Consider the following 21210-nt stretch of genomic DNA (forward strand, 5'->3'; position numbering starts at 1 on the left):
CACAATCAGCAACAGAGAGGCCTTCTGCAGGACTGAATGTGTGCCATTAGAACACTAGATGGAGCCAAAGTCAAATCGTACATCAAGCATACATTCCAGTTTTCTATCAGATATTTGTTATATCTATATTTTTTTAGGGTTAGGGTTAGGGCACCATAAAAATATGCTTTTAATTTAAAATGGGAACAGTGTTGCAAGTGTTTATGTTGTGACATTCATATATATAAGTGAATTGGCCGGATGTGGCTGAGAGGTTAGAACGGTCATCCTCTAACAAGAAGGTTGGCAGTTCAATACAAGTTTTTGTCATCAGATCCTGTGGTTGTGGCTCACCGGCTGGGCCTGCCTTTCCAGCTGCAAGTAGATGCAAGTGATGTTGGGGATGGGACCTACTTCTTTGCTTTTGTTTTTTTAGCAGTTGGGAATGACTGATTGGAGTGATGCTGGACTCCTGAGCTGGTTTGAATGCTTCATTCCAGAGTCCTGCACCAGGTCAGGGACCCATTGGTATCTCGCATTAAGAAAGTTTTCTGCCTCTGGATGAGGTGGCATCGTTCCTTTGAATTCATTTGTTGTGATTGTACAAAATGATGAGATAACTAAAGTTAGCTGATCATGGTTGATCTGAGAGAAGCTGCCCCTGAGGTTTCCGCGCTTAGAGATACATCAGCATCAATGGAGGACAGGTGATGGTGAATTTTGTTTCAAATAATTACAATTTCATCAGTAAAGAAGCACATAAAGTCATTTTGCTTTTAACGGTTGGAGGAACACTGGGTTCAATAGAGCTGTGGCTATCGGCCAGGCTATAGTGCTGGGGAGAATCCTAAGGTTGTTTTTTTTCCCTCTATTAATCTGGAAAGTAGGAGTAGGAAGACCATTTTACATATTTGAGGGCTATCTTTCCAGGCTGGGCTGGAGCAGCACCTTCTTTTTAGTGTTTGTGATGCTTGTTTTAATTCTTGTTAGAATTATACCGAGGAGCTAATTTCCTACGTTTTACTAGCTTCATTTTTCTGATCCAACTTGTGTAAATGTTCATTACAACTCATAAGGTTGTTGAGAAGTGTGTGTGGCCACCACATGCCTGCATGCAATCCCAACAATGTCTGGGCATGCTCCTGATGAGACAGCAGATGATGTCCTGGGGGATCTCCTCCTTGACCTGGATCAGGGCATCAGCAAGTTCCTGGATAGTCTGTGGTGCTACTTGACGGCAACAGATACATGATGCGTAATGTCCCAGATGGTCCCCAGCTCCACCAGTGCATCTAAAGTGATTTATGAGTGACTTATCAACACTTAATAATACATTCAACAACAAAACAACAAAATGCAACAATATCAAGCCTGTAACAATAACTTAATAACTATCAATTACAATGAATATCACATATAAATTGTCTAGTTAGCGTTACAGTCAAAGAAGACTGCAATCAAATACATTTAGAAAAATATGTTTATCATAGATATCCCATGAATGAGAACATGTATGGTAGTATAGTAAGATAATAGAGGAAACCCTGACGTATGAGTTGAAGAAATAAACATATTTATTTTAAATATATAAGTAAAAAAAGCAACAAGCCAATGCAAAGAATGTAGGATGAATACAAATCAGATGAAAGGGCAAACAAACCTACAGTTGACATTTGTAAACGGGCCTAAATAGCCAGGCAAATGTAATCCAAAACAGTGCTATGTACCTTTCAGGGGCTACACTTGGTCCCATTGAAGTTGTCTCTTAGAATAAATGCAGTATATCAGCTTTAGTAGTGATCTAGTATTGAGGTCTTTCAATACTGGTCCAGTAAGTCTGTTAGTAGTTTGACTATACTGCGGTATCTTGATACTGATCTATTATACTGGTCTCTCAGTACTGATCCAGATTAGCAGTCAACGAGACTGCTGATTATTTAAAAATGTTGAACAGTCAAACAGGCCACAATAACAATATTAATTATGAAGTTGAATTTACACCCAGATATTTACTGATTGTTTCACATCTATACAGTTGTGTACATGGTACATTATCTACAACTATGTCCTGATCTCTTGTTATACTGTGTCCCCTGTTGATATAAAGATAACCCTAAGTCTAACCCCTTCCCATTAAGCCTGTAAAATAATGGAAAATATTTAATTACCTAACCCAATATACAACAGCTAATATAATAATATAATATATAATAAGTGATTTAAATAGGAATAGTTTGCATTGTGATACAGTACACCAAACTCATCAATATTTTATTTAAATTTCTTCTGTGCGTTGGTTATTTGTACATGAAATATTTTTTAGATTAGGTAGTAGGTTTGACCTCACACGTTTTACTGACACAATTACCAGCATGTTAAACCAAGTTGTTTTTTTTTGGCCCTGTAAGTGAGGAACCAGTTTTGTTTTAGTTTCTTCCAGAAGCTGTGTCTGGATGACTGTTTTTTCCAAGGCCACCTGAGGCTGACCAGTGGCCGGTTTGATCGACCTCTAGGAAGGTGCCAGGGCCCAAGTCATATGAGGTTAATTCTCAGCTTTCACACACTTAACTCAAGTTCAATTCAATTCAATTTTATTTGTATAGCTCCAAATCACAACATACATTATCTCAAGGCACTTTACATAGAAGGTCAAGACTTACAATATAACGGCATGTCCTGTTGAATGTGTCTGAGACAGAGCTCTCCCTGTCTGACCAGAGGTGTGTCTATCACTCACAGCAGACAAGCTGCCCTGGGCTGACTTCATGTGTGTATAAACACAAAACTCTTTCCGGCATGTGCTTAAGAACATAATCGCTGTGAAACACTCAGAAATTATGGTTTGTGTTTTTGTTTCATTGCTTTGTGTTCGCTATGGGAGCTCCCTGTCTTCATTCAGACTATAGGTCTGTTGATCACTACTACACTTTCCTAATTTTACACTAAAGCCTCAAATAGAAATTGTGTTCAGCTGATTTCAGATGACATAGCAGCACAATATCACTGTGTTATGAACAATCCACTAGTAAACCAAAAAAGAAGAGGAAGAATGGCTCCAACACATTTTCTCTTTAGCTTCATATCACATTGTGTTCCATGTATAATCAGCTCAGTACAGTTTGCAGAACTTAATGTTAAGTGTTCCCACACTAGTTGACTTCTTTCCTGTTTCATTAGCTGGGTTTGTCTCCACCATTTTGTTAATGTTTAGTCCAGAGAAGAGATGGCATCGTCACATGACCTACACAAGGCACATGATTGGCTGGTTTACTGCCCCCTTCTCAAGAGACGCTGCCGGCGTGTGCCATAACAGAGAGTCAATTACTAAATTAGTCGCCAACTATGTTTGTTATTGATTAAATCAAATAGTATTTGCAGCCCTTGCAGAAACACTAAGTTCTGTTCCTCTATAGCGGTTCTCCAGTACCTGGAACACTGGCTTCTATTACTTTCAAGACATGACATGGTTTCTCATTAATGCCACAGTACTGGGACAGGACAGTAGGCTCTCAATACTGATTCATTATAGTACTGATATACAATCTAATATGTTGCATGAATAAATAATACTCAAAAATGTTTCCACTTCTGCCAATGACCCCTTGAGCACTGACCCTCCTACTGGTTCTTTGGTGCAGCTCAGTAAATACTGTTCATGTTTAGGCTCTCCTCTTTGTCTGGGACTGAAACAATGCATTTCTATTGAAATATCATTATCAATTATATTCCTCCGTTTAACAAAAGTATATTGAGAAAGCCCAGTCGTGAAATGTAGACACTGCTACCATTTTATGCTAATTGGCTAAATCAAATTATATAAATTGAGAGGCCAGATTAATCCCAGTGCCAGACTCTGTGTAATTATTTATATCTATTATTCTACAGATCAGGGAGATAGGCCAAAACAGTATCTGGTGCAAAATAGGGAGGGACTGGGGGCTAATTAGAAATATCTTGCATGATACATTAATTACATTAATTAATTACAGTTTCTCTATCCCAATACTTTCCCCCTATCCTTCTCCCCACAACTGGGCTGGGAGAGGAGAACATTACAAACCAACAAGGAGCTTTACTCATGCTTAATCAAAGATGAAGTCCCTTATTTGCATTTCCAAGTGGAATTAATTAGAAGTGCCCGGATTGTGTGTGTGTGTCTTTGCTCCGAGATATTCTTGCTGTGTATTTACGTGTTATACTTGTGTATTTCTTTCTTTCTTCCTCATGAGGAGCACATGGCATGTTAAGGTGTGAAGTTGGATGACCGGCTTTTGACAGTAAAAAGTATCAACTTCAAATTTGATATACGACATGTTAGGGACTTTTTGATCAAAAGTTGTATATTCAGTGAGCTTTCAACAGGGGCGTGGCCATGAAGGAGGAAGTTGTTATAACTCCTCTGTGCATTGTCTAATATTTTTTCTTACTTTCGACTGACATAGTTGGATGTCATACTGCAGACGTGAATATTATACTACTTTTCTTCAGACAAGGTATTTTTCACCTGGCAAAAGCTGTCATTCCTTTAAGTCAGCAGATGAGGTACTCAAACCTGTTTGCACCCCAAGGTAACAGACATCTATACGGTGATTGATACATGGGTGTATCTACATATCGGTAAATGTATGGATCTGAAAGGTAGTAGTTGAAAACCTCAAACCGTTTGGTAAGTCAGGCTTAATATGAAGCCCATTCTGCTTGAGCCATAAAACTGTAATACAAGTGTGCCATAAAACTGTGGGGTTATATATTTAACATATAATTCAACAATCCTGTCAAGTTGCATACAGTAATATATCTGTTCATTTGGTCCAAATAAAACAATTGGTCTTGTTTATGACAGTCCGGATAAATGCTTTTTGTTTTACTTATTGATGGCTTTCGAGGCCTGAAGATGACGTCAACAATTAAAATAAGTGTTTCAAAAACAACTCACTAACCTTACCTTTAACTTATAGCAGCTTTTGTTTAAACACCAAATTTCGAAGTTAGCAAAAATGTTGAAACGTGACTAAAAAGATTTTCTTGTTGCTTAGGTGTTGCCTTTTACTCCTCATCCACATTGCCATTCTTTTAACAGGTGTTCTCCTCTGTTCCTAAAAATAATCTGCATCCACATCCATCCACCATCTATACAACTTATGCTTTGAGGGTTACGGGGGACTAGAACAAATCCAAATTGACATTGGTAGAAAGGTAGAATAGACCTTGGACAGGTCACCAATCTACCATAGAGCTGACAGACATAAAGAGACAAACAACCAATGCCAATTAATATGGCAGCAGAGACACATGGAATATATAGCACATGACCTTGGCTCAGACTGTCTAACTCAATGTGTGGTAGTTTAGAGGGCAGCACCACAGGCAACACAGCAGACTCCCTCCCACCCAGCAACCCCATCCACACACGACCCCAGGCAATCTGTCTGACAGCCACCAATTAGGACTTTACCAGTAACTACCCAAAACCCTCATTAACAGTTAATTAAATCAAATCTATCTGGAATTATCTGTTGAAACCTGGGAGGAATACCCTCAACCCTCAAAGCTCCTGTGACAAGAAGCTAAGGCTGAGCTTTTGTTCTGAAATGTGCCCATTACCTGTGGCACTTCTGCAAATATGAATGGTGAAGTTGATTGTTTGATCTGTAGTAAAAGGTTAAAATTCCCATAACTTCTGGTCATATGTGTCCTTACGTGAGACTTCCTTTCACAGGCTGGAGACACTATCTTCACCCAAACATCAAATATTCATGAACATGATCAGAAAGCAAAAAAACCTTGAGATTTCCACAAACTTTATTCCAAAAAGCAGTGTGTTAGCTGAAGCCTTTACACATTCTATTTGAAAACAAGAAAAATGTTAAAATCCTCTTTAATTTAAATATTAATTTCACAAAAATAACATCAATTTATTTATTCTGAAACAGGTAACAAAAGGCTACAAAATGAGTGGAAATCTATGCACAGAATTAAAAACATAGGAAAGTACATGTGACTAGAGTGTACACAGGTAGCTTCCCTAATCCTCTTCCGCTTCTTGCAATCACTGCTTCACCATCAAGTGAATTTATATGTGTAAATGTCAAGGAACACAATTATTTTCCAGAGCACACATCACTACAGTACAGATCCTTGTTAGGTGATGGGTATGACAATATTAGCCATGCTAATATCTTATAGTATAAAGACAATAGAACCATTAGAAGCTACTGTTAGTTAACCTTAAGTTATATTAACATCTGGTAATGTTAACTGTAGAAGTGGAATAACAAACTGATGCAAGCTGACACTACACGTCATAACTGATGTGTTTGAAGCAGGAAAAATGTGAAAGTGTAAAGATCTGAGAAACTTTTACTAGTGCCATATTGTGGTGGCTAAATGAATGGGTCTGAGCTTTACCAAAACAGCAGCGATCTGGTATGGAATAGTCTGTGCCTTCAAAAAATGGTCAAAAGACACTTTTAAAAAGGAGCTTATTGGTGAGAGCACCTGAAAATCTGTTGCCAATAAGGCAAAAAGTGTGCATACATATTGGGGAGCAGCACCTTTGTCTTTCTCTCTGCCTGCTTCGATGCTGGTTTGCTTGTTTGTGAGAGCCACATTTATTTTATGCGTCAATTTAGGAATTTTCTTTGTTACCTCTGGTAAGGAGTGCGGTTTTCTTCAGCATTTATTTGTTTTTTCATTTAGCAGGATTATGCAAAAACTACTCAACTGATTTCCCTGAAGTGGTAGGACAGGACCAGAGGATAAAGCCATTAAATTTTGGTGCAGATCAAGATAAGTTTTTTTTCCTTCTGCAAGATGTGTTTTTTGACATTTCCACACATTTCCCACATTCATGGTTCTTGATGGAAAAATCATATTTCTGGGAATGATGTACATACAAACGTGTGCAATATGGTGCAGCTTGTTTGAATTTTGTGCCATTCTTGTTACCTCCACCAAGGAGGTTAGGTTTTCATTTTGTTTGTCTGCACCCTGGAACTTGGTGGAAGGATGCAGAATGGGAGCTCAGGAGAGAGCTCATTACATTTTGTTGTGGATCCAAATAAATGGGCAGATTCTGCACCCTTTTTCATAGAGTAAATTCAATCTATGGTTGTAGCGGTTGGGCTCTCACACACATCACATTCCGAGTGACAGGTACACAGACTAAAGAGTGAAAGACAAATTCTTGGATGTCAGAAAGAACTGAATTGCATGCCATTTGCGTGTACACGCACAACTGCAGCTGAAACTATGAGGTCTTTATGGACAATAGCACAAGTTAGCACACAGCAAATAGCAGTGCACATAGTTATACAATGCAGCAACAGAGCAAAACACAAAGTTAGAGTTGCTTGTTATTGAATTATTGTTATGAGTGTTAAAACATTTCTGGCCCATAATGAGACTGAGGCTGGACAAATGAGAATATGGCAGGTTGCCACAGTCTAGATAATTAATGAACAATGCTTTGCCATGGTGAAATTGGGCATTAGCCCTGGCGCAGGTTTACTTTCAGAGCACCATTTCTAGTTCTTTCAGTTGTTTCTTCCTTGCCAAGAAGCCCATTTTGAGTCCTGTCTGAGAGAATAGAATTTTGTACTTCTTTAAGTGTTAAGATTTCGAATTGTGTTTTTCTTTTAGTTTGGTATGATGGCCTGGGCTCTTACTGCTGTTTTTTTCTTTGGCTCTGTGCCTAAACACAATCAATTGGAAATAAAATAAGAGAAAGTTCCAAGTCTGAGCTTTAATTAGAATAGATTTATATCTATATAGGAACTGTGTGGGAGATAATAATGCAATAATGCAAGAGTTCAAAAAGAGTTGATACCTGGTAGCGCAGGTTGCCCACATACAGTTGCTTGAGTCCTGCGGCCACAGGTTTGGGTCTGACCCGACCTTCCTCTATTCTCTCTCTCTATTTCATGCTTGTGCTGTCCGGTCAATAAAAATCTAAATATAAGAAGTAGTTTGCACTACTACTTCCAAAACGTTTCTTAGTCTGCTGGGTGTCATTTCAATGTTAGTTTGTGCACAAAAGAGCACTCAACTGACTAGAGTTACCATTTAGATAATCTAGATGTTCGAAAGATGAAAGTTGTGTCAAAGGTTAACACCAGTTAACAAACAGTTTGGCCTTTAATAATGATTTCACTGCAGATGAAAGCAGAGATCAGTTCCAATTGTTTTCTTTGCCATTAGCCATAGCAGGCTAGAACAGAATGAAAGGCTAATTCAAGGAATTAATAAAAAAATGCTCCTGAAATTTGCAACTGTATGTTAGAGTGCTTAGTTAACTTCTCTATTGTTGTCAAATTGTGTTGTTCAGTCAGAAACAAAAAGTGTGTTCTACTGTTGAGGTTATTCTTACATTAAGTAATAGGCCTACAAAATGATAAAAGGGATATATCTCCCATGCAGTACTTATTGATATGGATCAGATTCAGATTAAAGCTTACATCTAGCACTGATGTAGGGTTCATTATTTAATTCAAAACTGAGTTGAAGCACAAAGCCAGAAGAAACTGTTGAACTGTCCAAATACTGGTGGATATTTTTTTGTAAGATTTGTGTTCAGAAAGGTTGTCAAATGAAAAGCCCTTTGTCCTGAGCTGCTATTGGCTGGAAAGGATATGAGTCATAGTCGAGTTGCTGGGTGAGAACTCCTGTCAGAATGAACTCAGCATTGTGGACATCTAGACAGTGGAGACAACAGACAACATTAGAGATGCAATGCAACACATCAGCGCTTTTACAGGAACATCATTGTTTAGAGACACAGATAACCAAGTGTTGCTCAGTTTGTACTGTCTGCTTCAAGCCCCTAAAAGGAACTTTCACTTTAGTTGATTTTGGTGCCTCTGTCCACTCGTGTCTTTCCAATGTCTCAAATCATAAAAAACTTGGTCTCGCCAGCATGTGCTTTTGTTTTGGAGGGGGGGAAAAGAAGACACGCAGCTGTTTGCAGGATGCATAGTGAAGAGGAAATGTATCTTTTTTCTTTCTGTAAGATTGTTAGTGTTTTTTCTCTGGTTGGGAGATTCACATTTTTCTGACTTTTTGGCATTTGACCAGTTTGAGATGATTCATGATTGAAGCTACGAACATCATGGCGTCAGGGAGAGCCGTCAGCTGTTGGTGATGTCATAAAGCTTTTCAAGCATTCCCTGAGCATTAGCTTGTGGGGGAGTTTATACTGCCATAATTGTAATTACTGTGAATTCCACTCGGAAGAAAATATCTCCAGTAAATATTTAAAAAGAATGGATTCGGATTGAAATATATGACTACTTCTGTGGCGAACAGCTCCGCAGCAGCAGCCAGTGTGGCAGGTCTAATCTGTTAACATGGGAGCATAAATGAAAACGCAGCCGTTCCGTGTCCAGTGTTCTCCTGGGATTAGGTTAATTACTTTTCATCACTACTGAATCTCCTTAAATGCTCTGTATTTTCTACTCTTGATGACAACTCAAAGTGCTTTACAGTAGAGTTACCCTTCACATATTCACGAGGTATCTTTGTGGAGCACTTTCTGTATCAAACATCACTCACACTGGGGTCCACCTGGCTGTAGCTCAGGGTAGAGCGGGTCGTCCTCTTACCAGAAGATTAGTGGTTCGATCCCAGTCTTCGCCTTTTACATGCAAGTGCAAGATACTGAATACCAAATTTTCCCTGAAGGCTGTGCCAGGCTGCACATAGATGTGCTGTGTGAATGGCTGTTTAAATGGGTGAATTGCAAAATAGCTGGGATCCAACCACTGACCTTCTGGTTTATGCCACATAAACTGCAAATAGAAAACCTGTTTCCTCTTCACACCAGAACATGCATGTCCAGTGTATATTGTAAATTGTCATGTGATATGCATTTTCAGGTGAGTTTGTATAAATGGAGATCATTTCTGAATCTAAGCCAAACTGCTTGTCTGGATGGAGATCATTTTCCTTTTAAAAAAGCATTTTAAAGGGAAAACTTATTTGTTTTCTCATAGCCTGTTTGTGTTTCTTACCAATGTTCTTCAAAAAATATTCTCTACAGAGGTGGAGGTCATTGTCACAGGAAATTAAGATGATCTCTGGAAGGTTCTGCAAAACAAAGTAGACATGTAGTAAGACATCTGTAGATAAGTACAGTTTTTTTGTTTGTTTGTTGATATACATTTTAATGATTGAGTTTGTTTAATTTTAAGACCTTACATCAAAAAAAGATTGTGATTATTGTTCTGTAACACCATCACCTACCATCAGCTAAATTTTGTGGTACATCAGATATCATTCCAACCTACTGTTGCTGCATATTGAAAGATTTTCCTGTAAGATCACAATCAGTGATTTTCGGACACAAACTTAATAGAATTTCAGGTAAGTTTAAGGACCTTATTCTGTTTGTGCTCCATAATCTTTCTGTAAGAAGGCTGTTTGGCCAGCAGCTTTCCTCCAGCACTCTCCAGGATAGGCTTCATGGTGCTGAGACTTGGGCATATCCCTGGAGTGAGGTAGAAGTACTTCCCCTACAAAACACATCACATGAAAATGGCAGAGAGATGGTCAGTGAGGGACAGGCACAAAATCCATTCTAATCTATGTTGATCATTAGATATATTGACCACAGCTGTGGGCGCTTGTAATAGAGCATCTACGTCAACTGCAGGGAGCACACGCACAAACCACACACATTTCCACACTCTCTTCAGTTGTCACTGTGCAGGAAAAACGTTGCTAGTATCCCCCTTCCTTAATTTCAGCAGTGTAACCAAGGGTGCACATTTGATAGTTCTCTTTATATTCACTCATACATACATGAAAACGTTATATATTCATTCACCATTTTTTTTGTTATGTGTGGATTATCTGCCCTGTCATTCCCCATAAATGTGTTGTATGACAAAACAGGAGACAGAATGGGGGATGACACGCAGCAAAGGCTGGAATCCAACATGGGCCACCGCAGAAGTTTATAGCCTCATGGGGCGGCAGCTCTACCAAGTGAGCTATATTCTTATGTCTGAAGATGTCGCGATTTACTTCAATTGTATTTGATTCGGCTGCAACACGGTTTACCCTTGAGACTCCAGAAGCATTCAAACATTTCACCCACCCCTCCATCGGCATAGTCATGAGTAGATAACGGGTGAATTTTAATTTTCCTATGAACTATCCCTTTAACACCGTCCACTTGTGATCTGAACTCTAAATTTAATACCAGGTCTGGGCCTTGGATGAGACTTGAAAAATCAAGTAACAAGAAACACAAGGAAGTCCAATTGCCTTTGTACACATGTACAACTCTCATTTCCATCTAGTTCAATCTGGTCTCATGTTGTGTGGGATTGAGGCTTGTTGTCTGACCTTGAAGAGAGGTGAACTGTGGGCTCTCTTTAGTGATTCCTCCAGACTGAATCCAAACAGCACCTCTGCCTCTGCATCCTTCAGACTGTGAGTCTGCTCATCTGCAACAAACGCATGCACACACACACAAACACAATTTAAGAAAATTGTATCTAAATAGGATTTCTTTCAGCAATGAAGACAGTGACATTTTCAATTTATACAAATCATTTTATGTAGTATCTGAATGGCTGCTCTTCATGCATACACACAGACACACACACACCATACCCACAAACTTCTGGCTCCTCCAGCTCTCCTCCAGCCACTCTGGGCTAACGATGTGTTTGACCACAGACATGGCAGTGAGGAATTTCACGGTGCGCGTCACCTTACTGGCCACCAGGTGAGTGACCTTCTGACTGCTGTCTGCTACTTCACCACCTAAAGCATGTAACCTCTGCAGGGGGGGAATCATCAGACATGGACAACAATTAGCAGCAGGAGATTATTGCAAAGTTATAGCTGTACTTGATCACATGATTGAGAGTACAACATTAGCATTTTGTCTGATAGTTAGCTAATGACCTGTTGAGGTGTTATGATTTTGTCACCACAGTCAAATGTTTGGGTTAATCTGTATGTGTGCAAGTGAGATGAAACAACATAATAAAATAAATGTCTAAGGAAGAAATCCAGCGGATTTACCTTTGTGTATTGCTGTACTTGTGAAGGCTCAAAGCCTGTGAACATGACTTGAGGAGTGGACTCTGGAGGAAGCATCTTACTGGGGGACTGGATCTCATCCAGTCTGCACACAGTTACACTTACAGTTACAATACTTATATTTAATTGCTAATCTAGAAATGTTGCGTGTCACTGTGACGCAGTGTGTAAACAGATCTGTTGCACTGACCTGGCTTTCTTGTTTGCAGGCTGGTTAGTGGAGCCGGTGATCTTTTGCTTTTGCAACAGCTGAAGGTTCTACACCATACAAAAAATAAAAGAAGACTTTCAATTAAATTTTATTTGTATAGTGCCAAATCATCACAAGACAACCAGATGAACCACAGAGTACGAACACTGTAACATCTTTCACTTACAGCCTGTTTGCTCTCCTCTCAGGTGATAAAACTATTTCAAGTACTATATAAGCAGTTAGCTGTGAAGTCCAGACAAGAAGGCCAGGTCAATTGTTCTTTATTATGCCTCCAGATTATGATTTTGTCTGCTTCTCCAGAGTTAGTGGTTGCAATCATGGGCTAAGCTTTTTTCCCCCTTATAATTCTGACTCTCTAGTTTTGAGGCCCACACCCCCATCAGCATAGTGGTGAGTAGATAATGAGTGAATTTATATTTTTCAACAAACTATCACTTGAAGTTCACCCTCTGTAAGTGTATGGAGCTCAAAGACAACGTATTTTACAATTCTAACATAAAATGTGCAATTAACTCCAAGAAAGATCATATGAATCTACTGAATCAACTCAACTTCATCCTCTTTTAGCTCTGCCGTAAAAGCACAAGGTAAAAAAAGATAGTTCATTAATTTGCTAATTAAAAAAGCCCATAAACATCTGTGGCGTATATGAAAGCTATCGCACTTTGAGTGGACTTTTTAAAACTTCTATGCAGCTGCTCCCACCAGTGTTTTCTGGAGAAGCCTGTCTAGTGAGTATGTGAATATTCACTTATAGCGTGTGATGGTGGGAATGATAAAGACAAAGGTTTCTCTATCATCATTTGTGCATTGCTTTGAAACAGGGGCTAGCAGTTATACAATGTACACACAGTAAATTGCAACTTTTTACTCAAAACTACCCTTATACAATCAAAAGTAAAAACAATTAAGAAGCCAGAAGAATTTGTGATTACTTGGCTGTTAGGCCAGGGGCCAGCACAGAAAGCTCTGGAAATACAAAACATGTGTGAAGCAAAATGTAGCTTTCATCTCATGCAACAGCACTTCAACAAACTCACCGCCAAAGCTTCAGGAGATACTTTGATTGGTGTTCTCCAAGCAGCTACAGAGAAAGACAGACAATTTTATTTATACCCACATCCATGCATCATTCACACACATGTATATATACAAACACATAAACAAACATACACATTCATAAATATTACATTTATATATATATTTATATACACACACATTATCTATACATACATACATACATATATATGTATATACACACACACACATATATATATATATATATACACATGTATGTATGTATAGATATACATATAGGGATGTGTATATAAATATAGATATGTAGATATACATGTACATATATATTCAAGCAGATCCACATACGTATGTTTCCAGATAGAGGGTGATTGATAAAGGGGACGTTGCCTTCATGTGTGTGTGCAGTTTTATAAATCAGAATCTTTTCCTGTGTACACAATTTTTGGCCTTTGTGCTCACGTACACTTTTAGTATGAATGCTACGCACTGTTTTATAGATGAGGCCCCAGATCTCTCAGGAAGGATAATAATACCAGGCTACCACCGCAGATTAATGCTAAATTGATTGACATAAAAAGAAACTGAAAAGGTATATCTCCAGTAGATTGACATCAAACAAAGACTAGAATTACTGCCTTGGTAGAAATGCCTTCACCAACCAGTCATCACCAGACTCATATGTAATGAAGTCTTTCAGGGGATTATTATTATTATATTTTGTAAGATTAAATGATACAAAATATAGCTCTTAAATTTTGGCAAAAATGATTGTGGTGAGGTTTTTTTTAATCAGGGCATCTGTCCAAAGTGAAATTAACTTGTGACCTTGAGCCATCGAAATCCTAAATGTTCGTCTTTGAGTTTAAAAAACAAAAACAAATTTGACACTGAGTGTCAAACTCCTGGCCATTAGTTCAACCGGCACTGGCACCCTAATCAATGAGTGTTAGGGTGCTGAATGTTGTTGTGTGCAATATGTATCTTTACATATCTGCACTCCCTTTACCATTAACTATGATAAATACATTTCTTCACAGGGATTGACAAAGGGATTTTTTTCAGACATAAAAGATTATAATTGTACATTATTAGCTTAAACACATTGTGATTGACAGCATTTCTGACTTAGATGATCAAATCAGATCACATTTTATGACCAATTACTTTAGAAAGTAAGTCATTTCTAAAGGTTCATACACTTTTTCCTTGCCATTGTACTTTGGATTTAATGCCTAAAACTTAACAACAGTTATGCATGTTCACTAGGGCTGCAACCACTAGGCCAAGAAAACGCAGGTAGGACAGTGAGGTATGGATTTTTTCTCAATGCAGTATTAAAGCACCCTCATGAATATATTAAAGATATCATCATCAGAGATCATTGACAGACCTGTCTATAGATACATTTACACCCCCACCTCCCACCCCACCCAGTTGTTGCAGCCCTGTGAAGCTGTATAATAAAATGCGATTGCCAATATAGCATAATTGTCTTATAAAGATACTCCATTCAGCAATACATACTCAGTAGGTTCTGGACCAGCTGTAGGTTGGGCACCAGTGGTTCAGGTTGTGTATAGATGGAGTATCTGCTGTGTTGAATCTGTCTCAGTGCTTCAAAATTTCCCAGCAGTATATCACACAACCACTGTGCATTTACACATGGGATCTTCCACTCCTTGGCTTTCTCATATTTAAGCCCATTAGCTCTGAGGAGAGATTAGCAAGACAACCATATCATCAACACTTCACCAGCTCCAACACAAATCAATATGGCTAGGTGGCAGAGAAGATTAAACACTGATGGTGCAAATACATTTTCTTTATACACAACAGAGATTTAGCGCTTTATAATTGTATATGACACAGAGATAGGGAAAGTGGTCCATATCATGTTGGAAACATTTTGGCTCTCTGGTGTTCTAGGGTGGCTAGAGTAACTATAACCTGAATGTATTTCAGTGACATTTGTGTCGTGTAATCCTAACAGAAGGATCTTATATTGATCCTTTGCTAAATGTCCTAAAAATGCAAGCCATTAAACCCCTGCAAATCTTACTCTTTACAGATGAGGACTGTATTACTGCGACACAGATATCCAGTGTATCTGGCACCCGCCAGGTAGGCCATCAGCTTAAGGTCATCTCGGTCAGCATCCACAAAACCTGTTACTGATATAATCTGAGGAGAATGAAAGCAAAGGAGGTTGGAATAAAGAGATGACAGTCATGTGTTAGAAACACCCATTTCAAAAAGAATCACAATTCAACAGCAATACTCTGAGTTAGTGTACTCTAGGGCTACACAATGTATCGAAAATGTATTGTCATCACAATATGCTTGAAATGCGATGAATGGTGTTCCATGTGCCATGCATTCATGCTCGGCATGTCCATTTATTTGACTAATCAGATGGAGCCCTGATGCCCTACATAATAAATTTGAGATGTTCAGATCATTGACAGGTTATTCTGTCAATGAATCATTGTCAAACAGTAGGAGACGTGTTTCAGGCAGAGCAAGAAGGGGCGAGTTTGCCAGCTTCATTGTTTTTTTAATGTTCATGAAGTTTAGGGAAAAGGCAAAGATTTACAATGAAAGCAAACAATAAAAAAGCTTTCAAATGTTTCTATTTCATGTCTTTATTCAGAGTGCCTAAGATCTAAATGTGTTAAAATCTTAATTCTTTTAGACTTTTACCTGACTGACTGAAGGACTAGCCAAAGGACATTTTATTGATATTTAAATCAGTGGTATTTAAATCAGAGCCATCATTAAATTAACCAGACTGGGTCTAGCTGGTAACCGACATGACAGTGAGATAAAAGGAGCATTGATTTGTGTGATTTGGACCTACATGCTGAGAGCAGGGCTTTGCACCAGGAGGGAAGGCAAAGGGCAGATGTAAGGTTCGATGAGGAGGAACCATCCTCTTCCTCTTCAGTACAGTGTTGAGCCAGTGGGCTGTTACACAGCGTTTCCCTTCTCTTAGTGCCTGACAGAGAGAACACCACATGAATCAATAACGATGACAGAGATAAAGCAAGGTCATGACCATACAATTTATAGAGAAACACAACAGTTCCCACAACAAGCCAGCACTTGATGACAGTGGAGAGAAAAAACTCCTATTGACAGGAAGAAACCTCTAACATAACCAGACTCAGTGTGGGTGGCCATCCACCGTTTGAGGTGAGAAGAGAAAAATCGGGGTGAGGAGAGGTTGGTGGAAAACAGGGAAAGAAAGAGAGAAACCGCGACAGGCAGTTCGGGGGCGTAACCACAGCCAGTTTGTCCCGGCGTAACATAATGAGAGCTCAACAGGCTGCACCACCAGCTGTCACAGTGTGTGAGGTTGAGCAGGGAAACCATGGACAATTGGACCATGATTTCAGTCTAAGTTTGACAGTTGTTACAGCCCTACTGATTATTATCTCACTGATATTATAAAGAATTACAGTAGTCCACTTTAGAGGTAAAAAAATACATGGACTAGTTTCTCAGTATCCTTTTGAGACAGGATGTTTCTAATTTTCAAAATATTGCAGACATGAAAGAAGTCATATAGACTTTTAGGTGCAAGTCAAATGACGTGTCCTAGTCAAACATAACTTCAAGGTTCCTTACAGTAGAGCTGGGGACCAAGCTAATGCAATCCAAGGCAACTATCTGGTCAGATAATATTTCTCTCAGGTGCTAAGGGCCAAGGCAAAATTATAGGTCATTCAGGACTTTATGTCTTTAGATGTTTCTCAAGTTTAACTCCATTATTAGTATCATCCGGCTTCACAGCTGGGTGTCATCTGCCCAACATTGGAAATGATGTGGGTGGGTTGGTGGGCTGTGGCTGAGGTGGTATAGCGGCTGCCCTCTAACCAGAAGATCAGCGGCTCAATCCCAGTCTTCCCTCTGCATCCAGAAGTGTCCTTGGGCAAAATATTGAACCCCACATTGCCCCTGATGGCTGTGAATGGGTTAATAGCAATAAACTGAACTGTAAAGTGCTTTGAGTGGCCATCAAGACAAGAAAAATGCTAAAGATACACACCATTTACCACTGTTTTAAGAATTTGAAAAAGCAATTCACGTTTATTTTTGTGGTGCCAAATCACAGCAAACAGTTTTTCAAAACACTTTTTACACTTCTAATAATAACATGTAAGATCTCAAACTTTGTGTCACATCTACATTGGGTGCAGTGCTCTTTGACTCCATTTTTCTCTCTTTCCCTTACACAATAAGAGAAATTCTATGTCAGTGGACCGTCAAAATATTAATAAAGTTTTTGCCATCCTGCTAAATATCCAAGACAGCCCCTGATATAATTTTGGCTTTAGGTCTCTATGTCTCTTGCTGTTCTAAGACAACAGGTGAGTGTGAGCTTGTAATATTTATACAAAATTGAAAAATATAAGGAGTTGTACCAGAGTGGTTGAGCACTTGAGTAGTGCTCTTACAGCACACATCCTTACCTGAACATACATGTTACTGACTTGGCTCTCACACAGCAAGTGTGTGCAACGACTGGTCAGGGTGGGGTCAACAGTGCCTCCACACGCCTGGATGACCTGGGGAAGCAGATCAGCAAACATATATGTAAAAGATGTAAAAGATGCGGCTTTCACGCAGGTAGTGCTAGAGGGAGGCAATGATCTTTTTCTGTGTGACTGAATGTCTTACCCTCTTCCATGTTCCTAGGAGTTGTTTGTCAGCCATCTGTTCTGGATAGTCAGCAATAGCAAACACACAGCCTAACAGGAAGCCATCTTGTGGAACTGAAATATATAGTAAATTAAAAATTAAAATGTGAATCTTTAAGGAGGGGTAGGTCAATTTTTGGCCAGGCACTCATCACATGCCTCAAAACCACTCTCGGCATTACTGGCACTGCCCTCTCCTGGTTCCAATCCTACCTCTCTGACAGATCTCAATTCATCTCAATCAATAACTGCAAATCCATCACAGTTCCTGTCACCCATGGTGCCCCCCAGGGTTCAGTGCTTGGTCCTCTTCTCTTCATCATTTACATGCTACCACTTGGGACAGATCCTCCGCCGCCATGGCTTCCAGTTTCACTGTTATGCTGATGATACTTTGCCTAACTGACGATACTCTGCCTAATGGACATTAAAACATGGACGCAAAGAAACTTTCTAAAATTCACGTGCAGTAAACTAGAATTCTTAATAAGTGCTGGGCGGTATACCGGTTCATACCGAATACTGGTGTTATTTTTTTTTATGATATGAATTTTTCATATACCCCAATACCGGTGAGTGTGTAGCGTACAAAACGTTGGGAACGCAGAGCGGCGGAACGTCGCGCTGACGGACATTGTTTGAGAGGGGGCTGTTTTGCAGTTGCACCAAACAAGCAGCATGCGAGAGCACAGCCTGTGTTGAGCATATGGATCTCATTGAGCGGTGAACAAAATGGATAAACGCGGTGAAAGTAAACAATGAAACGGAAGAACTTGTACCGAAAAGAGGAGCCGTGTCTGTTGTTTGGAAGTTCTTCGGCTTAAAAAAATCCAACGTCGATCAAACAACAATATTCTGCAAATGTTGTCGGGCTAAAGTTGTAGCCGCAGGAGGCAACACAAGCAATTTGCTTCACCTCAGCCACAAGCATGTCCTGGAATATCAAGAATGCATGAAACTACGATTTGCGTCCTCCACATCTGCAGGTGAAGTTGGCACTGCGGGAGAAAAGACGAGTCAGATGTGTTGGCTAGGGGGACTGCCTACGACAAGAAACGCAAACGGTGGAACGACATTACAAACGCCATCACCATTCACATAGCCAAAGACATGGTACCGCTTAGTACTGTTGAGAAAGACGGCTTCAGGGAGATGATTAAAATACTGGATCCCAGATATGTTTACTTTAAAACGTTTTAGTTTACTATTTATGTGTGTACGAGTATACCTCATCTTGAAGCAAAGTCCATATGGATGCAAGTTGCCTCAGTGAAAGTTTAGTTGTTTAAGAAGCCTTCAAGTAAACTTTGTTTATATTTTGAATACTTGAATACTACCTGGTTGGGCTTGAAGCAGTATATTAATGCAAGTTGCACACCTTTTCTATTTATTTGTTTCAATATTATTTATGGATGTTGCCTTAATGAATGTTCGGTGGATAAAGAAGAACATGTTTTTTCAAGTTGCAAAAGAATAAAGGGTTCTGTATTTGACTGCAACAGTCATGCATTCAGATTCCTTCACTTCATTAATACTAGTGTGGACATTAATGTTTTTCTACAATTTTCACTCCTCATGACAGTAAAATATGTCATTCCAAGCCAATTTACTGCAGTAATTATTCTCTAAATTATTAGAAAATGAGGTTAACACCAAGTCGTGCTTGAAAAAAAAAATACTTTTTTTGGTCATACCGATCATTGATCATTCCCCGATTCCCACTCTGGATTCAAACTCAATATTGACGGCTCCATCATCACCCCCTCTACCCAAAACCGCAGCCTTGGAGTCATCCTTGACCCCACCCTTGCATTCCTGCCCCCATGTCAACCATATCACCAAAACAGCCTTCTTCCACCTCCGTAACATCTCCCACCTCCGACCCTCACTGTCACCTACTGCTGCAGAAACATTAATTCACACATTTATAACATCCAGACTCGACTACTGCAAGAATGTAAAGAACTCTGCCACCCGCCTACTTACCAGTACCCGCTCAACTGATCACATCACTCCAGTCCTCCATTATCTCCACTAGCTCCCAGTAAAATACAGGATTAACCTCCAAGATTCTACTTACCACCTGCAAGACACTCAACAACCTGGCTTCCCCCTATCTCTCCGACCTCCTCCACCAGCACAGTGCCTACATCCTTAAGTTATATATGTTATTGGGGGAACAGAAGTTGGCTCCATTTGCTGATGATATATTGATATACCTAACATAGCCTACACGGTCACTCCAGAAACTGATGAGCCTACTAAAAGAATATGGGACACTCCCAGGATAAAAGTCTCGGTAAGTCACTGGTTGTACTCACTTTCTTGTCCAAGCTCATGTCCAAACAGCTGGGTTATGTGAGCAGGCTGCTGGAGCTGGGGCTGCAGCGCTGTCTTCGTCTGCTGCTGCTGTTGCAGATTCTGATGCTGCAGAGCCTGTTGCTGGTTCTGCAGGTGCTGCTGCTGATGGATCTGTTGCATGTGATGCTGTTGCAGGAAATGCTGTTGCTGTTGCTGCTGCTGCTGTTGCTGCTGCTGCTGCTGCTGCTGTAGATGCTGTTGGTGTAACTGCTGTGGATTCTGCTGTTGCTGTAATATTTGCATACGTTGCTGTTGTTGGAACTGTTGAAGCTGTTGCTGCAGAGCTTGTTGCTGCTGCATCTGCTGTAAACCAGGGCGTAGGAGCTGCTGGGGCCGTAGCTGCTGCTGGGAGAATGCTTGCTGCTGCTGCTGCTGCTGTTGCTGCTGCTGTGAAAACATTTGTTGCTGCATTTGCTGTTGCTGCTGTTGTTGTTGTTGTTGTTGTTGTTGTTGTTGTTGTTGCAGAAACTGTTGCTGCTGTTGGGGCAACTGTGGGAAACCTTGTTGCTGTGCAACTTGGGACTGCTGCTGTTGATTGTGTTGCTGATGGTGATGTAGTGGCATCATCTGATGCTGCTGTTGTTGGAGGTGCATTATAGGATGTTGCGGTTGCTGTGGTAACTGTTGATGCTGTTGCTGGGCAGCCTGGTGAGACTGTTGCAGTAAGTGTTGATGCTGCTCTGCAGCCAATTTGGACTGACTGAACAGAAGAGGGTTGGCACTATTGGGGGTTTGAGCATTGCTCTGGTTACTCTGCTGCTCCAGTGGCTTTGACTGATTGGCTGTGAGATTCTGAATGATCTGGACAAACATTAAGAAGTTGTAATGTTAAGATAACAATGACATACATCACAAGATATTTAATGT

The 21210-nt window shown here is 39.8% G+C and overlaps 1 protein-coding gene across 3 annotated transcripts in view; it reads right to left on the reverse strand.

The window, feature by feature from the left end:
* Window positions 1–5763: 5763 nt before the first annotated feature.
* The window catches only part of paxip1 (PAX interacting (with transcription-activation domain) protein 1), a 29917-nt gene continuing 14470 nt past the window's right edge, over window positions 5764–21210 (reverse strand). Inside the window, exons 9-23 of one of the 3 annotated variants that reach the window (XM_020112134.2) lie at window positions 20304–21144; window positions 17963–18057; window positions 17755–17850; window positions 16140–16277; window positions 15342–15463; window positions 14807–14991; window positions 13285–13328; window positions 12221–12288; window positions 12013–12115; window positions 11596–11764; window positions 11326–11426; window positions 10353–10487; window positions 9987–10062; window positions 8612–8672; window positions 5764–6058 (exon numbers count right to left, since the gene is read on the reverse strand). In XM_020112134.2, coding sequence (XP_019967693.2) covers window positions 6043–6058; window positions 8612–8672; window positions 9987–10062; window positions 10353–10487; window positions 11326–11426; window positions 11596–11764; window positions 12013–12115; window positions 12221–12288; window positions 13285–13328; window positions 14807–14991; window positions 15342–15463; window positions 16140–16277; window positions 17755–17850; window positions 17963–18057; window positions 20304–21144 — 2250 coding nt within the window. In that variant the 3' untranslated portion in view covers window positions 5764–6042. Of the gene's footprint in view, window positions 6059–6874; window positions 8673–9986; window positions 10063–10352; window positions 10488–11325; window positions 11427–11595; window positions 11765–12012; window positions 12116–12220; window positions 12289–13284; window positions 13329–14806; window positions 14992–15341; window positions 15464–16139; window positions 16278–17754; window positions 17851–17962; window positions 18058–20303; window positions 21145–21210 lie in introns of those variants that run through there. The other 2 variants (XM_069511110.1, XM_069511109.1) reach the window with 2 other exon arrangements.

This window comes from Paralichthys olivaceus, chromosome 16, assembly GCF_024713975.1.
Source record: "Paralichthys olivaceus isolate ysfri-2021 chromosome 16, ASM2471397v2, whole genome shotgun sequence".
Lineage (NCBI taxonomy): Eukaryota > Metazoa > Chordata > Actinopteri > Pleuronectiformes > Paralichthyidae > Paralichthys > Paralichthys olivaceus.